General features: G+C 42.6%; 4 protein-coding genes across 8 annotated transcripts; 1 reads left to right on the forward strand and 3 right to left on the reverse strand.

The window, feature by feature from the left end:
- Nucleotides 1–441: 441 nt before the first annotated feature.
- LOC144088413 (cAMP-dependent protein kinase catalytic subunit alpha-like) lies at nucleotides 442–9,585 on the reverse strand. 2 transcript variants are annotated; one of them, XM_077618810.1, is made up of 10 exons: nucleotides 8,863–9,585; nucleotides 4,471–4,532; nucleotides 3,805–3,933; nucleotides 3,577–3,675; nucleotides 3,410–3,492; nucleotides 3,206–3,332; nucleotides 3,046–3,141; nucleotides 2,847–2,969; nucleotides 1,906–2,070; nucleotides 442–1,765 (listed from the first exon to the last, which is right to left on the reverse strand). In XM_077618810.1, exons 1-10 carry the CDS (start codon nucleotides 8,906–8,908, stop codon nucleotides 1,640–1,642), a joined length of 1,056 nt encoding a protein of 351 aa, XP_077474936.1. In that variant the 5' UTR covers nucleotides 8,909–9,585; the 3' UTR covers nucleotides 442–1,639. The 2 variants fall into 2 exon arrangements, with proteins under 2 accessions (XP_077474936.1, XP_077474935.1); XM_077618809.1 differs by lacking the exon at nucleotides 8,863–9,585 and adding an exon at nucleotides 5,788–6,022.
- Nucleotides 9,586–10,088: 503 nt separating this feature from the next.
- LOC144088517 (histone chaperone asf1b-B) lies at nucleotides 10,089–12,345 on the reverse strand. Its single transcript, XM_077618979.1, has 4 exons — nucleotides 11,879–12,345; nucleotides 11,141–11,256; nucleotides 10,701–10,877; nucleotides 10,089–10,610 (listed from the first exon to the last, which is right to left on the reverse strand). Exons 1-4 carry the CDS (start codon nucleotides 11,985–11,987, stop codon nucleotides 10,419–10,421), a joined length of 594 nt encoding a protein of 197 aa, XP_077475105.1. The 5' UTR covers nucleotides 11,988–12,345; the 3' UTR covers nucleotides 10,089–10,418.
- A 385-nt stretch (nucleotides 12,346–12,730) lies between these two features.
- Nucleotides 12,731–16,602, forward strand: LOC144088161 (protein crumbs homolog 3-like). 4 transcript variants are annotated; one of them, XM_077618437.1, is made up of 4 exons: nucleotides 12,731–13,110; nucleotides 13,937–14,149; nucleotides 15,581–15,624; nucleotides 16,094–16,602. In XM_077618437.1, exons 2-4 carry the CDS (start codon nucleotides 14,062–14,064, stop codon nucleotides 16,304–16,306), a joined length of 345 nt encoding a protein of 114 aa, XP_077474563.1. In that variant the 5' UTR covers nucleotides 12,731–13,110; nucleotides 13,937–14,061; the 3' UTR covers nucleotides 16,307–16,602. The 4 variants fall into 4 exon arrangements, with proteins under 4 accessions (XP_077474563.1, XP_077474564.1, XP_077474562.1 ...); XM_077618438.1 differs by having other exon boundaries at nucleotides 12,731–13,038; nucleotides 13,970–14,149; XM_077618436.1 differs by having other exon boundaries at nucleotides 12,732–13,038.
- Nucleotides 16,603–16,659: 57 nt separating this feature from the next.
- On the reverse strand, nucleotides 16,660–20,236 carry LOC144088160 (tubulin beta-4B chain-like). The gene is made up of 4 exons (XM_077618435.1): nucleotides 20,000–20,236; nucleotides 19,385–19,493; nucleotides 18,588–18,698; nucleotides 16,660–18,449 (listed from the first exon to the last, which is right to left on the reverse strand). Exons 1-4 carry the CDS (start codon nucleotides 20,054–20,056, stop codon nucleotides 17,392–17,394), a joined length of 1,335 nt encoding a protein of 444 aa, XP_077474561.1. The 5' UTR covers nucleotides 20,057–20,236; the 3' UTR covers nucleotides 16,660–17,391.
- Nucleotides 20,237–20,988: the final 752 nt, after the last annotated feature.

Genomic DNA, 20,988 nt, shown 5'->3' on the forward strand with positions numbered 1-20,988 from the left:
TCCGTTACATTATGAGGCTGCCAAATGGATGACTTAAGCCTGCATTGAAATCAATCACATTCGTTTAGGAAAAGGGGGAAAAAAAGTCACAAAATGGAGCGACGCGAGTCAAAAAAAAAAAGAAAAAGAAGTGGACGCAAAAGTCTAGCAACGGAACCCTCTCGCATCCAAATTTAAAACAAGATCGGACGCTTAAAAACATCTTTTGTTTTAAATCAGCGGCCATTTTAGCTGTTGTCAAGTATTCCGAGTGTTATATTAAATCCAACTAATATAACCTACAATTGAGTGTTAAATGTCGTGGGGTGGGGAGTTAAGCGATAATGCATGCACACTTAAAAAAATAAAAAATAAAAAAAAATCACAGGCACAATTTGCTGAACATTTTTGCTACGCTTTCTTCTTTTGTCTTTGTTCCGTACAGAAAATCTTGCGACGCTGTCAGGTTTGCCAACTGGGCAGTCTTTATTTATACACTCACGGCTATGATAACGTTGAAAAAAAAAAGGTCATCATTAAACTGTCATAATCATTCAAAATCTTGTAAAGACATCCATCCAAACAACCATTGACACTTTACAAACAATGTCCAGACTATGAACCCAATGTTCATATTTTTTTGGAATGTGGAGTCACCAAAAAAAAAACACCCGGACGAAAGATTTGAACCCCGAGCGTCAGAGCTAACGACTAAGCCACCGTGCTGCTTGTTGTAAAGCACATTTTTAAACGATTATTAATGTTTTGTGAATATTAACGCTGGAATTTTGAAAATTCAGTCGCGATTGGCCGTGAAATAATTTGTAATCAGCGATAAGATAAAAAGTCCACACCACTCACGTTTATTGTTAACTCGCAGCCATTGACGCCAATAGACGTTCAATCCATTTGGGAATGATCGCTGTCAGCCCTCCCTGTCAAAATGGATTGGACGTCCACTGCCATCAATGCCAGCCTGCGAATAACGCTATTAAGGGGTGTGTAGACTTTATATCTCCACTGTTTGTGATAAATTTATACATATCATAAAGAATTTAAATAATAGACGTGTTTATTCTAACACCAGAAAACAAGCACAGATCAAAATGTTGACAAAAAAAGAGATTACCAGTAGGATTAAAAGAAAATGGAAGCTGCAACAAAAACCAACGCAAAATGCAAAAAAAAAAAAAAAATGTAATTGATGATAAATGTATTCGGAGAGCTCTAACGCAGAAGCTTAATTTCTGTCAGTTTTCCAACTAGTTGACATCGCGATAGGCACATCTGATGGGCTCGGTCGGTATTGCTTGGAGCTCGACGAGACAATCGAGTCGCCGCTCTGGGAACGAGAGCGCGAACCGTGGGGGGAGGGGGGAAAGAAGCAGAACCGGTACCTTAACAACATGGTGATGACACCCTGGTCTGCGATGAACAGGTGACAGTTGGGATTAGAATGGAGAAAAAGGCAACAATGCTGGTTTCTGTTGGCTCTTTCCTCGCTGCTTTATCCGCCGCTTCTAACTGGAGGCGGGGGATTAAACGGAAAAAATAAAAATAAAAAAAGAAGAAGAAGAAGAAAAATGGTACGAATAAGCAGTCCGCCAGACACACGCAAAAAAACCCGCCTCCCGGAACTTTGACTTTGTTGGATGGAAACCTAGAACTCGGAAAACTCCTTGGAGCACTTCTCCGTGATGGACACTCGGATTTCTTCCTCGTCGTAGTCGTCAAAGTTGCTGGTGTCGCCGGGGCCTTTGCATTTGGGAATGAAGGGTGCCTCCACCTAGAATACGCAAAAAAACAAAAAGAAACATTAACACTTTTAATGAGCTATTTCAACCCTAACCCAGAATAGAAATGATATCCATTTAGATGAAGATACCACGTATTTTGCAATGTGGTCGCTTCCCAGCAACAACTCACCTTCCTCTGGTAGATGGCGATCCAATCGGTGGTGGCGAACCACCTGTGGCCCTTGATGTCGTTGACGCCATTCCTGAGGTTGCCAAAGCGCTTCGTCAGGTCCACCTGCAGAAGGTTTCTTAACATGTCCTTCAGGTCCGAGCAGAAGTGGGAGGGGAAGCGAACCTAGAAAGGGAAGAGAGGTGGGCTGTCAAGTATTTGGCTACCATATTTTCTCGCATATTAGCCACCTCTGTGTATAAGCCGCACCTTCAAATTTGTTGAATTTAACAATTTCTCTCGCATAAGATGCCCCTGATTCACAATTTTCACCTCCATATTCATGTATTCATGGTTTTCCAAATGTGTTACTTTGAAAGGAAAATCTTAAGAAAAATCATTGCACCGGGTATTTATGAGATACTTTATGAATCGAAAGGATCGTCTGCTGGATTGCAAATTCAAAAAGGAAGTCACGTGAGCAGCACAACCAGGAAGTATGTCCGTAGCTGTCTAGTTTGTAAGATGGCGGCGCCCTGAGCGAGCAATGGCAGGCACAAGTGAGTTTTTTCATGTTTTATGCAAGACACATTTTTTTTCTTCTTGAATTAAATTCATAGGCGTCAAATTGAATTTGAAGCCTTTTATCTGTTTACCTTTTCCCCATTTTGAATTAAATGACCATATTGTCTTGCCTTGTGCTGTTTCGTGCACGCTAAGTCTAACTTGTGCGCATATAAGCCGTACCCTCGATTCAGTCGTCATTTTTTTTGGGCGACAAATACGGCATATATGCGAGAAAATACGGTAATCATTTTTTCCTTTTGCTGAGCTACTGCTTCTTCACTACTCTGCAATGATGTTCCAAAAAAAGTCATCAACTAAGATAGTCCCTACATAGCTCCTATAAGTAAGGAAACCACATGGCTGAGCCGCAAAATGGAAAACCACAATGAACTAACCTTCCCCGATACAATCTTCTCATAAATTTGGATAGGTTGGTCGGCAAAAAAGGGCGGATAGCCAGCAGCCATCTCGTATATGAGTACGCCTAGAGCCCACCAGTCCACGGCTTTATTGTAGCCCTGAAAACATGAAATAAAACAGTGGTGAGGAATTTTCAAGTGCGGCTTCAAGAATGATGCTTAAAAAATAACTCACTTTACTGAGAATGATCTCCGGTGCCAAATACTCTGGGGTCCCGCAAAGCGTCCAGGTTCGGCCTTTGACTCTTTTTGCGAAACCAAAATCCGTAACCTGCGGGAGCGAATAGTCATCTCAGTTAAATCAAAGATATCTTTACTAGATCAAACAGCCTTGCCTGTATGTAACCCTGATGATCGATAAGCAGGTTCTCTGGCTTCAGATCTCTGTAGATGAGGTCCAATGAATGAAGGTACTCGAAGGTTAGTACAATCTGCGCTGCGTAGAATCGGGCGTGTGGTTCGCTGCGAGAAAAATCCATTTATAGTATCCATAAGAATAAAAAAAAAAAAAGAAGGATTTGGGACAAACTTCAGCCTACCTGAATCTACCGATTCTCCTCAAGTGGGAGAACATTTCGCCTCCGGGCACGTACTCCATTATCATATAGAGATTACTGTTGTCCTGTTGGTAGACGTGCAAAAGGCTTAATATGATGCAAAAATGAGTGAAATAGAAGTAAAAGGAGCAAATGATAAAATATGCAACCTTGAAAGAGTGCTCTAGTCGCACGAGGAACGGAAAGTTGACCGCCTGCAGGATGCGTTTCTCATTCAAGGTGTGCTCGATCTGCTTCAGTTTGACCACCTGGAAGACGTCGGCCGACACGAGTGAGGATTTGTTGAAAAATATAGATTTATTCAAACAGGTTCATATCAGACTGGACATAGAGTGCTTTGACACGAAACACACTTTAATGGACTTTTATTAACTGACCTTTTGTTTGTCAAGAATCTTCATGGCAAAATGCTGGCCCGACTCTTTGTGCTTGACCAGCATGACTCTGCCAAAGGAGCCGGTGCCTAAAGTCTTGAGACGCTCAAAGTGGTCCAACCCGGCAGTTTGCTGAGGACACCAGAGAAGAATGTCAAGACTCCATTACGGCAGAGAGGTGATTTACACCACGGACTCCTTCTCCAATTCCGACGCATATTTGCTCTTCAATGACAGTCTAATCCACATGTGTCAAAATGGCGGCCCGGGGGCCAAATCTGGCCCACCGCATCATTTTGTGTGTAAATCATGAGTGCTGACTTTCTGTTTTAGGATCAAATTAAAATGAAGAGTAGAGATGTATATTAAATTTCCTGATTTCCCCCCTTTTAAATCAATACTTGTAATTTTTAATCCATTTTTTCTGTTTTTAGTTCAAAAATCATTTTGTAAAATCTAAAAATACATAAAAAAGCTAAAATGAACATTGTTTTAGATCTATAAAAACTGAATATTCAGGGCTTTTAATCCGGTTCTTTTAATCCATTTATAAAAAAAATATCTAAATATTATATCTAAAATGGTCCGGCCCACGTGAAATCAAGTTGACGTTAAAGCGGCCTGCGGACCAGCCCGAGTCTGACACCCTTGCTCTAATCTTTGTCTTACCTGTGCGGGATTCTCCCATTTCTTTAGGAAATCTTCTTTGGCTTTGGCAAGAAATTCCTTCACTGTGATGGGGACACAAAGAACACAAATCAGATAAACCGGATTTGAAATAATCATGTTTTTGAGTGCCAATGACGGGAATAGACGTCCATCACCGTTAACAGTAAGTCAATAATTCAAAACCACTGATGCAGTTTCCCATCATGTACTTAAAAAGCAGTTTACATTGACTGACATCAACTCCCACTTCCTGTGCCCACTTGGAATGACTATCACTGCAGCGCCAACATGTGGAAAGCAGAGCACTTGTTTGACTTTCAGAGGACGTACAGCGAGCACACAAGCGACAACGACTTCCACGTATTTATTACCTGCAGGCCCAAGACACACCTGCGGAGATATTATTCCCCCAACGTGACACCACGCACAATCTATATGCAGAGGTACATTTTTCTTGGCTCCTTATCTTTATGAGCCGAATCACGGCTCTCTATGGGAACAAACTTGCCAATAACCAGTCTTTCCTCATTCCTTTTGAGCAGGTTTAAAAACAGAGGATGGACAAGGCGTTGGTTTTCTTTGTCAAGATGAGGAAGTAAATCATCAAGGCATCAAAAGGACAACTAAAGTATGTTTTGGCAGGGCACAAAGCGCTTAAGTAAAGTAGCGGAAAGCTACAGCGCATCGAGCATTTCAGGATCATGTGGGATTGTCGGAATAATCGATGTTGAACAACAGCCGGCGGCAAAATCGGCTCGCACAGCCTGTCAGGGGCAGTTTCCAACTTTTCAACCATTAGTAAACACACCCCATTTTTTGACTTTCAAACTGCCACGCTAAAGACAATTTGGGTAAAATCCAGGTACAGTAATCCCTCGATTATCGCGGCTTCACTACATCACGTTTTTTTTCCTGGGGTTAATTTCTTTTTGTTAATTACATTTTTTTTGTTCATAAAAATGTGAAAATCCATGCTAAAATTCAGAAGCCACTCCCCTGTCCTCCGCTTGCTACTAAAACTCAGCACTGAAGTAAAAAAAAAAAAACATTTAATAGGGGTGACCCTACTTCGCTGTGTTTCATTTATCGCAGCCATATCTGGTCTACATTAACCGCGATAATCGAGGGTTTACTGTAAAAATCCCTGGTCAAACTCTCCCAAGAGCAACTGTTGCAACATCGTAAAGAGAGGATGGATTACATAAACAGGTTGAGAGCAAAACAAGCGGATGGTAAACAAAGAGCAGACATTTCTCTGGAAAGTTGCTCAATTTCCTGACGCGAAGCGACCGAGTGGTTCCTCTCCAAATTTCTCACCGTCCGGGATAACTACGGGCGCCTCGGCCGAGTCCGCGGCTCGCGAGGCGGATTCGGAGGAGCGCGACGACTCCTTCTTGCTAGCGTGCCTCCTGGAGCTCTTCCGGTCACACATGAGCGCGGCCGTCCAACGTCTCCAGGTCGGCGGTGTCTCCGTTCAATCTCTTTCGACGGCGTTCGTTAACGTCGCTCGCGTGAATTAACTGGACCCTCTGCTGGGTGTGTATCAATATTTATTCTGCACACCATGTTCTCCCCCCCGCTGTTCCCACTCGCATCAAACGAGCATGGATCCGTATTGATCTATGCAGAACCATTGGGGGGAGGGGCCTAGCTGGTATACAAAAATAATTCACAGCAGTGTATTAGTGGACGGAATGGAAAGACGTGAAATAAAGCAATCCGTTGATGTGTGAGTGAGTTTGAAATGGAAATATTTGTTGAAAAAATAAAGCTGTGTCAGTACAATGCCAGGGCTTAATTGATCACACCCCAACAATCGCCATTTCCCTCCCCCCTGGCCTCGCTTGACCGATTAGGACGCGGGAACGTTGGAATGATATTGGGACACGACCATTAACATTTAACGAGGGAGGAAGCTCACTAAATTGCAGAGAAAGTCTGTGGGGAAGCATATTTAACTTCATGCAATTTATGTTAGAATATTGAAAAAAAATTGAAATGTCATTCCCAATTTTTGGTTTGGATTAATTTATGTGTTTGCTCATCTAATTGTTTATTTTAATGTTTATTTTATTCCCTATGTACATTTTGAGTTATATATCAATGTGGTTAAAGAAGACGATTTAGTGCTATAAATTTGACTCGACAACAAAAAATAAACATAATTGAAATAACTTTCCATTAAACGATAAGTGTCAACAACAACAAAAAATCTTGATCTGAACACTTTTAATAAGATTCTAAAAACAACAACAACAAAAACAAACAGTGAAGTACATTGATTGAAATGTATTTTGAAATGTTTTAAATAAGTGCGTTTTTGTGTGTGTGTGGTTTTTTTTTGTAATCAAAATCAGCTGCGGCCTAATCGTCCGTGTAAGAATTCTGCCTAGCAACAGATTGGGACCCCCAACCACCACTTAACATTATCGCATGTTATTCCAGTTATCAGATGAAACCCAAACCTAAAAAAGGGTAAATTCAAAATCACTAATATCAAATAAACGCTGGCCAACTAAAACAAGATGATCAAAATGTCTGAAGGGGGAGCAAAAAAATAAAAAAAATTTAAAAGCCCAAATGACTGGACCCCCCTCCGCTAGGAAGCTTAGTGTTGAACTTGCCTGCTCTTTCACTTCCTGTAGCAGATCAGCTTCTTCCTGTGGGCCCAGCCTCTGTTTTCCCGTGACTGGTCTTATTCAAGCATGGACGACGTCTTTCTACAAACCTTTACGACACTATTTTGCACTCAAAACCACAAATGCCCCCCTCCTCTTATATAAGGAGAAAAAAATCAAGAGCCTATTGTATTAAAATGTTATGACCGGAGGTAATATTTGATTAAAAAAAATACCGATGCGCCGCTATTTGGTTTGACTCGACCACAAGTAACAAAAAAATTGTTGTCATGGGGTACATTTTCATTTTGCACTACTGTTGATACTAATGGAGGACATTTTTGTATTTACCTTAGGCTGCCAGCCTGCCATTGATGGTTTTAAATGTCCAATTTTTTGTTTTAATTTTGCCAAGAAGTACGCAAATTACAACTTCATGAATATAAAATTACGACCGCTATTTTTTATTTACACATACAAACTTTCTTTGTTTGGCCTGAACCCAAATTTTGCACCCGTGTCAATCTGCATGTCATTTTCTCAAATTTGAAAAAGTAAACAGGTTTAGGAATATAACCGCCAGTTACGAGGGTGCCGTTGCCAAGTGTTTCAGATGTGGAACGGCGACCGTTCTTTCGCACGTACGCTCGAGCAGCAACTTGAAGTCGCTGCTCATTTCGCAGCTAGCTCTTCTCACTTGCGCGTCACTCGTGGTGTTATGAATAAAAACATAACACCGAGTTCTCTACGGCCTTCGCCGGGGACCCGTGAACCGTGTCGGAGGAAAAGTACTCGTTATAGCAGAAGATCAGTAGCAATTTAGGGTTCCCCCGCTTGGTGCCTGTAGTTAGCTGGGATTGACTCCAGCACCCCCCACGACCCTTGAGGACAAGCGGTTCAGAAAATGAATGAATGTATACTTGCTCAATTTTGTTGCATGCTGCCATTTTTAATAGATAAGCCTTAAAAATCATGCCTTTTATTGGTTTTGTTACTACCTGAAGTTGTTAATGTGTTTGCTCGTCTTATTGTTTATTTTCATCCTCTTTTAATTTTATTCATACACCACAGGTTTGGGTCATGTGGTGACTCAGGACACCCGTTTTTTTCTTCTTCGTCTTTATAAACTCCCTGTGGCTTTTCCTTGGTATAGTAACAAAGTCAGCATTCACATAGTAAATGCCAAAAGTGACAATAGAAAATGTACTAATGTTCTTGCTGTATTTCAACCGACCTGAATGGCTGTGAATCCTCACAAAGGGAATATTTGATATATATCAGAAACGACCTGTGCAGTTTTGTCTTTGAGATATACAAGCAGCCTTGTTCTTGAAGATGTTTCATCACATGATGTTCAAGAGACTCCTTAGCTTCCAACTTTCGTGCCCGTGGAGAATCAGTGCACGGGCATCATATGACTGCAATGTCCTGCTCGGTGGTGTTCTCGTTGCAATCCCAAACCCACTATTTTAACTCAAATTTTGGCCTTCTACAAGACAAATGACCCCCCGACTCTCCAGATTAGTGGGTTTAATGATTAGCCTAGGCTCGACTTTCACAACAACGTGGAGGCCAAGTCAATGAAGGCTGCTTGTCTTGTCATGAGTGCTACCCCTGAATGCACCTCGGGACCATTTTATCACGAGTTTTTAGCCACATAAATCTGCTGAGAACACGATTCAAATCCTCTTCTGTTCAATGGAAGGTGAGAATGAACAAATGGATCACAATGGCATGAAATGACATGTATAAATATGGGGGGGAATGGACTCACCACTCTCCATCTCATTGCCCTTCTTTGCGGTGGGCGTGTTGCCCATGATGGCAGCCTGTCAAACGGACTCCTGGAGGTTCGGTAGAAACTTCGGGAGCTTTGTTAACCCAAAACCGCCACTCGGCAGGGCTAAAAAAAAAAGAACTGTCGGTCGCCCACTAGCTGACGGTTCTCATTCTCAACGAACGCCTCGTAATATGTTTCCTCTTTTCCGTCGTTTACTTTTTTCAGGAAAACTCTCACCGAGTCTTATGCTACACTTGGTGAATGCTAGCACGCTAGCAGGCTAGCAGGAGCGGCGAATGCGTGTTATCTAAGGTTGCTTGTGAAATATGGAATATTCAAAGGGAAAAAAAGACGACTGGTCGTTTTTCTGAAAGTTATTCCGATAAAGGAACGTATCCAAAGGAATTACGTGGGCGTTAAAAGGGTCGCTTTTTCCAGTTTATGTGACAATCTGTTAGCGTCCCCCGTAGTCGTACAGTGGCCTATGAAAGCAGGCACTGTGTGGGCAGGCCCCTTCTTCTAGGCAGAAAAACAAAGATATCCAGGTTAATTCCTCGTTTCGCCCGCTGTCTTCTTTCTTATCCCCCCGCGTTCAGAAGCCAGCCTGGCCGAGTGCGACGGTTCCCCCGGAGCCGACCGTCTTACGGACAATTCCCAAATCGACAGAGCCTTTCCATTAATCTTTTAGAACGCAAGGGAAACTCCGGTCGCCTATCCAGTTAGCACCGCCCCCAAAGGCTTCCAATTGGCCGATGTAGATGATAGGCGTAGTGATCCATGCGCTGATTGGACACGATTTGACAGTGGAAGCCTTTGCGTATTTCTGATTGGACAGTCCGCCACTTTTGTTAAGGCTTGTCTGTAGCCAATAGACGCACCGATTGTAACGGTAGCTGTTGTTTTTCCACCTTTTGTGTTAACTTAGCAGATGTTGTAAATAATCGTTCACAAGTCAAACATTTGATGAATAAACGTGTAAGGTGGTAAAATAACTCTATTGTTGCGAATGGGGATTTTGTGGAAGCATTTTGGAGTCAAAACAGCAACTGTTGCACTATCTTTCTGTGACTGGGCGTGACGTTGACACATTCTATTTTTGGCAACATGTGAAAACATACGGGATTACTCATACGTTGTTAAAAAATCGTAGTTTCTCGGTGTGAAAAAATTGCTAAACCCTTAAAGACAAAAACACGAGTCACAACACCCACACGCATAAATACAAATACAGTTTTATTTGGAAAACAAAATCGCAAACACATTAGAAAATCAACACATGGAGGAAGTGACTTTTCAGATTTTTCCACATCTGTCAGTACAAGTGCCAACTTGCATGGCAAATATTGCCATATATAAATGCATTTCACCTCAGTTCTGAAATGATCGTGGTCCAAATCCAAAATTCGAGTGGTGGGAAGAGAATTTGAACCACAGCCAATTCTACAAAAAAAGTTGTAGGGACAGAAGAGCAGTTGTAAGGCAAATGAGTCTGTACAGTTATAACATTGCAACCCACACCCCCACAAAGAAAGAAAACCCTCGGGACGTCTCTATAAGCAGTCCATTGAGTTGTCTGGTAGTATTCCCAAGGGTGGGGCTTTGCCGGGAAGACAGGACGGCGGGAGCATGGAGTTGGACGACGGGTCCACGTTCTCGGAGTCCTCCATACGCTCGGCGCAGCCTTCCCAATTGATGTGAAACCTGGTGACGCGTGGGTTGGATGCCAGGATATTCCTCTGGAGCTGCAAACACACACACGAAGGAACATCAATTCTGGGTCAAATTTTGTGGAATGTGGAAAGGGGAGAGTTAAAAGTAAAACTTGGTCAGACCTGCGCGTAGTCTGGTTTGATGGGTGGATTTTCACGGAGCTCCTGGTCTGTATACTCATTGTTGACGTAGTAACCGATGCGGATGAACTCCTGACCTCGGTATGTGCAGGTGATAAGCACGACGGTGACGCCCACGGCGTCGCTCTCGGGAATCAGGCCAGTGTTTGGCGCATCTGCCTGTAAAGAAGAAAATACAGTGGGAATAGGAATTCCGGTTAATTGAGGCTAGTAGTATGAACCAATGACACAATTGAAAGTGCTCCAGTGACTATGAATAATAGCTCTAGTAGGTTTTTGTGGCACTCTAGATTTTCATACTTGACATATTTTTGTATTCTTTGTTTTGCAGCTATTTCATCTGTTTATTTGTACGTCTGTTTTTAATAAACAAATTGTTCTAATACTCTAGATTAAAATACAATTTCACAGCCGAACATCACCTGAAAGACAAACATATGCCGTCCAGCAGGGACGGGTCCCACAAGGACAGAGTCGAGGACTTGATCGTATTCCTCACTTTCTGCTGAACCCACATAGATGATCTTCCACTCCAGGTCTGGAAAGGCACAAAAAGGGTGTTATATCATGAAGAAATTAGTCAATAACAAGTTAGTCTTGTATGAACATTTTAAACAAAAACATTGAAATTACTAGAACATTATTCAAAACACTTTTGGTTTCTTAACTAATTGGCTGCCATTGACAGCAAGAGACGTTCAATTCAGTTTGCCTGGTGGAAGCAATTAAACAATCATTCTAACGTCTAAATGTCATGAATGGCAGTAAAACATGCTAATCATCCAATCTGAAATAAATTTGATATTTAGCACTGAATGTCAATGGAAGTCAATAAGGCTGACATTGTGTGGGGAAAACAGCATTTTGTGGCATGGAAAAACTTTAAAACACGTAAAACGTGCCGTTTTGGGTAGGCGGAATAGATGTAATTTGTATTGTAATGTAATTTCAAATTATTTGATGATAGAACATTTTTAATTACGGGCATTAGCTTCGAGCTAATCGTTCGACTACACACCACCGTATCCATTATTATTTTAACCGCCTATTCGCTTGTATTCACCACTCGGGACAACAATTCTAAACAAAAGGTCACCCAGCCGAAAGTAGACGACGTTAGCGGTTATGTGAACAACATGTCCGACAGCGACGGTGCTCACCTTCGGGCAGGTCCTCCATGCACTCGAAGGTAATCTCGAACTGAAACGGGTTGCCGAAAGGACTCGGGTTATCCAGAACGGCCACATTTAACACCTGGACCTTCGCCATGATTGTAGTCGCTGGCTTTGTTTTGCTAGCACGGCGATGCTAAGTACAAAAACTGTCTCCTCAAAGTGAAGCCCCTTTTCCCGGGGATTCCTTCAAAAGCTCGCTTCGTCGTCAAGCAAACGCAGTCACGACCGGGTTTTAAAACAATGAAGGGTTTAGTTTTCACAAAACAGAATATGTTACGTTCGGTCGCATAGTAGAAAACCGAAGCTACTTTTTTTGTGGAAATAAATAAAATAAAACAAATACAAATGTTTTGAGCGTGTCTCTCCCGCCGCTTTGACAGCCTAACCCAAGATTCCCTGCGCTTAAACGGAAGACAAGGTAAGCTTCCGGTCGCTTGTTACGGAGCAGCGCCACTCTGTGGTGAAGTGCGACAGTTCACTTTAAGAGGTAATTAGTAGGCGAAAAAAATATCATCTATTAAAAATGATTAGATTTTTGTTATATGATCTAAATTTTGTATTTATAATAGTAAAAAAATATGTATATGTACGTGTGTGTATGTTTGATTTAGATTTGATATTCTTTCAGATTATTAGACCTTAATTTGCCTTCTTTTCTAGTTTTTTTTCCTACAGAGAGGGGATTAAATGCGGATTAGAGCACCGTGGTCTTGCTTGGCTGCAGTTTTTCATCCCAATAAATATTTCAGGAATGTCGCCATCCATTTTTGGGGGGTGGTGTAGGACAAATGACCACCTATCAGGGGCGCTGTTTCCCGCAAGTCAATTATTATAAAGAGGCAGGTTGCTAGGTGGTCAGGTCCAAAAGCAAAGTGAGAGTCGAACCTTACGCTCACAAACCTAGAGAGACAAACAGAGACAGGCCTCATCACTATATATTAGTTTTAATATTTCATCAGAGTAGTCATTTTGTAGCAAAAGTAACCGGAAGCTGCGGCGTTTTAAGTGGACTTTGCACAAAGGACGATCTGTGCTAGTGTACGAGGAAGGAAGGTGCGTTCAGGTAACGTTACACCGAGCAGGGTCACGTGATCGGCGCTTCAAACTGCTTTCCCCAAAGTGGAAACCGCTTGTTCCGAAAGCAGGTGCGTTTCTTTTTCTTTCCTTTTCTCCTTAATTTTCATAACAGCGTGCTGAATGGGTTTGACCATTTGATGGTGAGTTTTGATAGTATGAGACTGAAAATCGAATAGAAGTTGAATGTATTAGACGTCTATCTCCGTCACTGGCACCCAATGCTTTACCTTATTTATATAGCTTTTGTGTGTAAAGGATTTTTTTATTAATACACAGCCAGCACTGTGGTGCCATAATTAACCCATGAATCGTCGATTTATAATTGATAACTATTTTTGATAGTGGATGAATTGTTTAGGAAGGATTGTAATAAGTTTCCCTAAAACGGCCTAAAACCTCTTAATTACAAAAAGTTCCTTTATATATTTTATTGTTTTACTTTTTATTTTTTACTTATTTTATATATTTCAAAGAAAACACAAACATGTAAATAACTATTAACTTTCTATTGAATGTTATAAACATTTTATGCATTTAAAAAACTGTAAATTGTTTCTCATATGTACTCAACTCTAAGGAAATCAGATGTTAATCTTTGCAGTTAGCCAACAATTTGCAATAACATGCTTTTCTTTACAGTTACATGACTACTTTATATTCATAGTCAGTAAAATACCACTAAACAATGTGATTTATTCCTTAATTAACATTCAACTCATCATTCCTAGACTTGACCTGCTGCATATTTTCCAAATGTTCTCCAATTAGTGTCATCTTCCATGTTAGCAGACTGATGAAAAATGTGCAAACATTGCTTTTGTGAATGATCAACATTTTTCCTGTCGCGTTACGACCAAATCAGCCACTCACCCAAAACCTGCTGTTGCAGATGGACTTATCTTTGGTGTTTTTTTTGCCGTGATTAAGCTTGACTCACTGCTTGTTCCTCGTCTCTGTTTAAAATAGTCCCTGAGAGAACACTTCTCTCTGCTTCTCAAGGGAGGATTTATCCTAAAATGGACGCCAGCTGATGCTAGCCAGCTAGCTAGCCACACCCGCTTCACGCCCGCACACCTGTCCGGTTTCAAGACATGGACGGGTGGCCTCGCTCCCCTGGCGTCACGCAACGGAGGGTCCTTATTCTTCTTCTGCTGGTGCTTGGCACGAACTGCGTACGAGGTGAGTCGACAAAATGTGAATGAAGTCAGGTGGGATAGGCTCCAGCACCCCCCGCGAGCCTTGAGGATAAGCGGTGGAGAAAGATGAATGAAGGAATAAATGTGATGGGTGTGGAAAGAAAAAATGTGAATGTTTATGTGAATGTGGCAATGGGAATTGAGGACAGATGTGGGTCAAAGGTCAAGCTTTGGTCAAAATGTAGAAATGGGAATATAATATAATGATTATTAGTATAGGTAAATAGTGTAATAGTAGTAGTATAATCATAATAATATTATTAGTATAGGTAAAGAGGGAAAATTGGATTTGATGTTCAGTTTTTGGTTAAAATGATAAATGGTGGAAATATTTGAATTTGTCGGTTAGATTTAATAGCTAGTTTGTGGTTAAAAATGTGAATTGTGGGAAATATTTTGTGAATATATTTCAATGGGAACATGTGAATTCAACATGATTAGGAAGGAATTTTGTATTGGAATGTGTCCATGTGGTTTATCGTTAATTTTGGGGTAGTAAAAAACTTTTTCAAATGTTTATGAATGTGTGTTTTGAATGCAACATGAATGTGAAAGAATGATGTCAAATGAGCCCATGACGATGAATGGGGATTTTTGGAGGGATCAAAATGTGGCCTTTTGATAAATTTACTGAAAGTAGATGCATCTTAGAAGCATTTTCCCGAAAAATAGTATCCATTTGTTCTCTCGAATGTTTGAAAAATGACGAAAACCGCATATTTGACTTGAAACAAAGTAGCTTATCAACCTTAATTAATTTCATAAAGCCTTCTTGTCCTTCTCCTTGATTTCTGCTCACTCCCTACACGCTATCATGTTGCACTTTTGGCCATACTAACTTGACTAGTATTTGCCCAGGTGAATTATTGACTACAGATTTAGTTGTGTGTGAGGTTTTTTTTGTAGTGGTTCTGCCATTTCCCCCCAAATCCCTATCGTAGCAACTACTAGCTGCTGACCCCACAAAATGGATCAACTTTAGCTGTTTAATGTTGTTTTACTCCTCTCATATCTCAGTTTGTGTTGGATTCGGATGAGTGTGTAGTGATGTGGTGGTGGCGGCGTAGTCCACATTCCTAAGCCTCTTACTCCTACTCTTCAAAGAAGTTACCGTGTCGTTTCGTGATGTCACCGAGTCATCACATGACCGCTCAAACGGATAAAAAAAAAATTGCGGTATCAGTGAGCAGAATGTTCAGGACTCTCTTCTGTTGGGAGATAAAATGCTGCCAACAGTGCACATGGACTATTTGCACACTTTTAAAGGAAAAATATACCATTTTATTTTTTAATTTTTTAAACTGTATTTTGATTGTTAACTAACCATGAATTATGAGTGAGAATGTTCTGAAATTTGATCACATTAGATTAATTTTGCTTATATTTATGATGACTTTACCTTTTCTCTTTACAGGGAATAGCACTGTATCCCGTGACTTCCGATCTCACAATGCTACAGTAAGTGAGAAACATGACTTTCAAGGCCAAAATGATGCGAAAAATGTTTTTCAATGTGCTCCAAAATCAATTGTACAGGTTACATTGCTCGAGGAAAATGTATAAATAAATTCGTAACCTGAAACGTTCGCACCGAGAGGCATTCGTAAGTAGAGGTACGACTGTAGTAGCATCCTCTATTGTTAAAAAAAATTGAAAAAAATGTGTAACCTGAAACTTTCGCACCGAGAGGCATTCGTAAGTAGAGGTATGACTGTAGTAGCATCCACAATTGTTAAAAAAAATTATAAAAAAATTGTAACCTGAAACGTTCATACCGAGAGGCATTCGTAAGTAGAGTTATGACTGTAGTAGCATCCTCAAGTGTAAAAAAAAAAAGAAAACAATTTGCAACCTGAAATGTTCGCACCGAGAGGCATTCGTAAGTAGAGGTACGACTGTATTCTGAAACCATATTTTCTGCCCGCAGGGGTCCGACCTGGCGGCCATCGTGGCCCCCACGGTCACGTTGGGCCTCCTGGCCGTGGTGTCCGCCGCCGTGGGGGGCTGGCTGCTGTGCGTGGTGAAAAAGAAGCGGCAGACGGAAGGCGCGTACCGGCCCAGCGCCGAGGAGCAGCACGGCACTCACGCCGCGGCCGCCACCGACGTGCTCAAGCTCCCCAAGGAGGAAAGACTTATTTGAGGAGCCCTTTTTGGGTGGGGTCCCACTTGGATGACAACACGTCGGCGTGCCAGTATTTTCTCGCCACCAAAACTTTTCCTCAAGTGGCTTTAATACGCTTTTATTGTGCACAGTTTAGTCTAGTCAATCAAGGGCACTTCCTATTTTTTACACAATTAGCGTGGATCAACCGCTGTATTACACGTCATCTTATGGATACATTTTGATGTGGTCCTATTTTTCAAGTTAATTTATGCTTTTTGCTCAATAAAAGGAACTTTTATTGAGGAAATTTTCAATAAAATGAGTAAATGGGACCGCGTTAGGTGAACGACGCGTTTTCGTAAGGTGACGCAATAGAACGAAACGTGACCTTGAACCAGATGTTTTATTAATTCACAGTAAAACTTGCTTGGTGGGAAACAATGGCAAATATGAGGGTGCAAATGTGAGGGTGAATTTAGTGCGTTTACAACCACAAGCAAAATCTTCACTCGTTCGGAATCACTCACTTTAGCGTTTTGTCGCACTGATCAAGAAATTCGCTAGTTATACGTCTGTGTTTCAGAAAAAAATACCGTACTGACTTATGTTTATGTTTTTTAACACATTGACAGCCGCGGGATTGTTATGTTTTATTTTTTGGGCTATTTTTAATGTAAAGAAATCTCCACATTGTCACTGTGGTAGTCAAGCGTGCTGACTACTGAGCTAAAAGCTTCATCTAGTTCTAGAAAAATCTCAGGGGGTGTAAGAAAGCATCTTCCAGTAATATTTAATATTTTTTCCCACTGCAAAAATAATATTTCAACATGAGATTTCAACATTTAATTGAACCGTATGGTCTAAAATAGAATTTTTTTTAGTGTATGGTCTGAAATAGACAATAGTATGCATTTTACTGGCTCGAATGAATGATTCCGAACGAAGCTAACGTCTAACGACGGCTCAGAGCAACGTGGAGTGAAAATGGAGGGCCGAGGTGAGACGGCGGCGCGAGCCGTTGGCCGCCATTGTCGGTCGCTGACGTCCAATCTACTTGAGGCGGATGGGACGCGAACTGTCCGGCATTGTCGGCGAAGCGGCGGCGCGTCGGGGGGAGGCTCTCAGTTTCCCTCTTCCTCGCCTTCCTCCTCGAACTCGCCCTCCTCGGCGGTGGCGTCCTGGTACTGCTGGTACTCGGACACCAGGTCGTTCATGTTGCTCTCGGCCTCGGTGAACTCCATCTCGTCCATGCCCTCGCCCGTGTACCAGTGGAGGAAAGCCTTGCGACGGAACATGGCGGTGAACTGCTCGGAGATGCGCTTGAACAGCTCCTGGATGGCGGTGCTGTTGCCGATGAAGGTGGCGGACATCTTCAGGCCGCGCGGCGGGATGTCGCACACGGCCGTCTTCACGTTGTTGGGGATCCACTCCACGAAGTAGCTGCTGTTCTTGTTCTGCACGTTCAGCATCTGCTCGTCCACCTCCTTCATGGACATGCGGCCGCGGAAGACGGCCGCCACGGTCAGGTAGCGGCCGTGGCGCGGGTCGCAGGCCGCCATCATGTTCTTGGCGTCGAACATCTGCTGGGTGAGCTCGGGCACCGAGAGGGCGCGGTACTGCTGGCTCCCCCTGCTGGTGAGGGGCGCGAAGCCCGGCATGAAGAAGTGCAGGCGGGGGAAGGGCACCATGTTGACGGCTAGCTTGCGCAGGTCGGCGTTGAGCTGGCCGGGGAAACGCAGGCAGGTGGTGACGCCGCTCATGGTGGCCGACACCAAGTGGTTGAGATCTCCGTAAGTGGGCGTGGTCAACTTCAGCGTGCGGAAGCAGATGTCGTAGAGCGCCTCGTTGTCGATGCAGTATGTCTCGTCCGTGTTCTCCACCAGCTGGTGTACCGACAGGGTGGCGTTGTACGGCTCCACCACCGTGTCGGAGACCTTGGGCGAGGGTACCACGCTGAAGGTGTTCATGATGCGGTCCGGGTACTCTTCGCGGATCTTGCTGATGAGCAGCGTGCCCATTCCCGAGCCGGTCCCCCCGCCCAGCGAGTGGGTCAGCTGGAAGCCCTGCAGGCAGTCGCAGCTCTCCGCCTCCTTCCTCACCACGTCCATGACCGAGTCAACCAGCTCCGCCCCCTCCGTGTAGTGGCCCTTGGCCCAGTTGTTGCCGGCTCCGCTCTGACCTGGAAAAAGGCAGCCGAGGATGACGCCACGGCGCCGAGCCAAGGATGACGCCATGACGCCACGGCGCCGAGCCGAGGATGACGCCATGACGCCACGGCGCCGAACCGAACAGGGAGGATTTTGGAGCGGGGGCTTACCGAAGACAAAGTTGTCGGGTCTGAAGATCTGACCGAAGGGTCCGGACCTGACCGAGTCCATGGTCCCGGGCTCCAGATCCACCAGGATGGCGCGGGGGACGTACTTCCCACCTGGAAACGGGAATAACCAGGTGGACAGATTAGGAAAGATTGCCACAGTCGCCCAAATAAAACCACTTCTGAGTTCGTCATTGACGGCAATAGACAAGCATTTCAAATTCAATGGATGATTAATTCACGTTGGAATAGATTAAATGTCTGTCACTGATAGCAAATGAGGCAAAATATTTTTTGACATTTTTTTTGTATTAAATGGAGAAAAACATGAAAAAAAAGTGAAAAAGAATAATTTTTCATTGAAATTAGCTGAAATTTACTAAAACATGACCAAGTTTTCTAGTCAATAGAAGTAGGATAGTATTAGTAGTAGTAGTAGTAGTATTAAAATAAAATAGTAATTAAAACATTGATTTATAAGATACTATTAAAAGAGTTTCCATTTTGGCAAACAATGTTTCTAAAAAAGGAACATAAAATCCTTTTTAAAATCATAAAAAGAGAATATTTACAGTTAGGATTCTTTTTTACGTTGAAAATGTATATTTTCATCAAAAAACGATGCACGCATACAGTATATTTAATGCCTTTTTTTTAATTAAAGGTCTTTTTCAATGAAAAAGCAAGACACAGAAGACCAAGGGCATCTAGACTATAGCGTAATTGATTATTATTATTATTATTAATTCCGGGGTACATCCCCTGCTTTTTTTGTCTCATAATTGACTCAATTAATTTACCAGAGGCCTCATTGTAGTAGACGCTGATCCTGTCGAGCTGCAGGTCGCTGTCGCCGTGGTAAGACCCGGTGGGATCAATACCGTGCTCGTCGCTGATCACCTCCCAGAACTTGGTGGTCCCACAATGAGAAAATATGGATGACAATAAGCATCACTCAAAAAAAAAATCATTTTTATCCATGAAATTGCATTAAATCAATTGCATCATTTCCCAGGGAAGAAGAAATTCAACCTTTTCATGTGGGATAATAAAACCAATGAAAGGACGATTGATGTGCAGTTGTGCATTTTTCAGAATAAAATACTTTATAGGAAGAAAAGTCGGTCATTGAAAAAGAAGAATGGGGAGGGGCTCTGTGATTTGAGGAAGGTGATAGACTGGATTTAAATGAAAATTGGTTTTAATCAAGCAAAATGATGACAAAATGTTTCTCTTGGCAGCCATTTTGGATTTTATGATTTACATGAAAAATGCATGCAAAAAAGGGCGTCCTTCTAGAACATTCTGCGAGGATGGCTTCCACGAATAAATGAATGCACGCACGCACGCGCGCGCGCAAGTACGCAGTAATCTGGGTGCGCCTAAAAATAGCTTTGAGAGGCGTGCAGCTTTACCTTAGCACCGATCTGGTTCCCGCACTGGCCGGCTTGCAGGTGGACAATTTCGCGCATTTTGGGATGCGGATGATGGACAGGTCAGCTTGGAGAAGATGGAGAAAGAGGACACGGTGGTGGTGGGAAGCGAGGATGGCTGACTGGCTGGATGGCTGGCTGGTTGGCTGGCTGTAGAAGATTCTCTCAGTTCTCTCTCTGCGCCTCCCACTCGAAACGCTTCTACTGGGCTGAAACGGTGGCGCAAGCTGACGTCATTACCATGGCAACCAAAGAGCGGAACCGGGGGGGGAGGCGTGGCTTCTGCATTCGATGGATGCTGTCATTGTCTTCTCACGCACTCCGCGAACTCTATTCTTCTTTTGTTTTGGGGAAATTGTCAATAAATAAATAAATTAAACACTCGATTGACCTATTAAAAAATAGAACCCCTCCTTGTTTTTCAATTGCTATTTTTGGACTTCTGAAAATGGCATGATTTTTTTTTTTAGGCTGCCGTGATCCAAACCTTACAAACACCGTACGACTCGTACGGTGTTTGTAAGGTTTTTTGGGGGGTTGTAAGGGGAATCATAATCATTTATAAGGGCAGTTATCGGCAGAGGTTGACAGGTATGAATCAGTGATCATCATGATAAATCCAGGTCGGTCTTCCTGTCTGGATTTTGCATGTTTGCCCCGGGCCTGTGTGGGTTTTCTCCGGGTACTCCAGTTTCCTACCACATTCCAAAAACATCCATGCTAAGGCTTTTTGGACACTCTAAATAGGCCCTAGGTATGAGTTTGAGCGTGATTGGTTGTCCGACAAAACCCCCGCCTGGTGCCCGGAATAGGCTCCAGCACCCCCCGCGACCCTTTTGAAAATAAATGGTTCAGAATATAAATGAATGAATATATTATACCAGGGGTCAGGAACCATTTTGAAAGAGAGGGCCATAAACAATTCCTAATTTCAAATGTTATCACTTGAGAGCCATACTCACAATTTAAAA

Source organism: Stigmatopora argus, chromosome 14, assembly GCF_051989625.1.
Source record: "Stigmatopora argus isolate UIUO_Sarg chromosome 14, RoL_Sarg_1.0, whole genome shotgun sequence".
Taxonomy (NCBI): domain Eukaryota; kingdom Metazoa; phylum Chordata; class Actinopteri; order Syngnathiformes; family Syngnathidae; genus Stigmatopora; species Stigmatopora argus.

Excerpts from the sequence above, each read along its gene's own strand:
- LOC144088413 (XM_077618809.1), bottom strand. The coding sequence starts at position 5,902 with ATGTGTGACCGGAAGAGCTCCAGGAGGCACGCTAGCAAGAAGGAGTCG. Across the intron at positions 4,533-5,787 it reads GCCCGTAGTTATCCCGGACG|TGAAGGAATTTCTTGCCAAA; the intron begins GTGAGAAATTTG and ends TCCCCATCACAG. Across the intron at positions 3,142-3,205 it reads ATCATCAGGGTTACATACAG|GTTACGGATTTTGGTTTCGC; the intron begins GCAAGGCTGTTT and ends TCGCTCCCGCAG.
- LOC144088517 (XM_077618979.1), bottom strand. The coding sequence starts at position 11,987 with ATGGCGAAGGTCCAGGTGTTAAATGTGGCCGTTCTGGATAACCCGAGT. Across the intron at positions 11,257-11,878 it reads CATGGAGGACCTGCCCGAAG|ACCTGGAGTGGAAGATCATC; the intron begins GTGAGCACCGTC and ends GTGCCTTTCCAG. Across the intron at positions 10,611-10,700 it reads TCAAACCAGACTACGCGCAG|CTCCAGAGGAATATCCTGGC; the intron begins GTCTGACCAAGT and ends GTGTGTTTGCAG.
- LOC144088161 (XM_077618437.1), top strand. The coding sequence starts at position 14,062 with ATGGACGGGTGGCCTCGCTCCCCTGGCGTCACGCAACGGAGGGTCCTT. Across the intron at positions 14,150-15,580 it reads TGGCACGAACTGCGTACGAG|GGAATAGCACTGTATCCCGT; the intron begins GTGAGTCGACAA and ends TTCTCTTTACAG. Across the intron at positions 15,625-16,093 it reads TCCGATCTCACAATGCTACA|GGGTCCGACCTGGCGGCCAT; the intron begins GTAAGTGAGAAA and ends TTCTGCCCGCAG.
- LOC144088160 (XM_077618435.1), bottom strand. The coding sequence starts at position 20,056 with ATGCGCGAAATTGTCCACCTGCAAGCCGGCCAGTGCGGGAACCAGATC. Across the intron at positions 18,699-19,384 it reads CTACTACAATGAGGCCTCTG|GTGGGAAGTACGTCCCCCGC; the intron begins GTAAATTAATTG and ends TCCCGTTTCCAG. Across the intron at positions 18,450-18,587 it reads ACCCGACAACTTTGTCTTCG|GTCAGAGCGGAGCCGGCAAC; the intron begins GTAAGCCCCCGC and ends GCCTTTTTCCAG.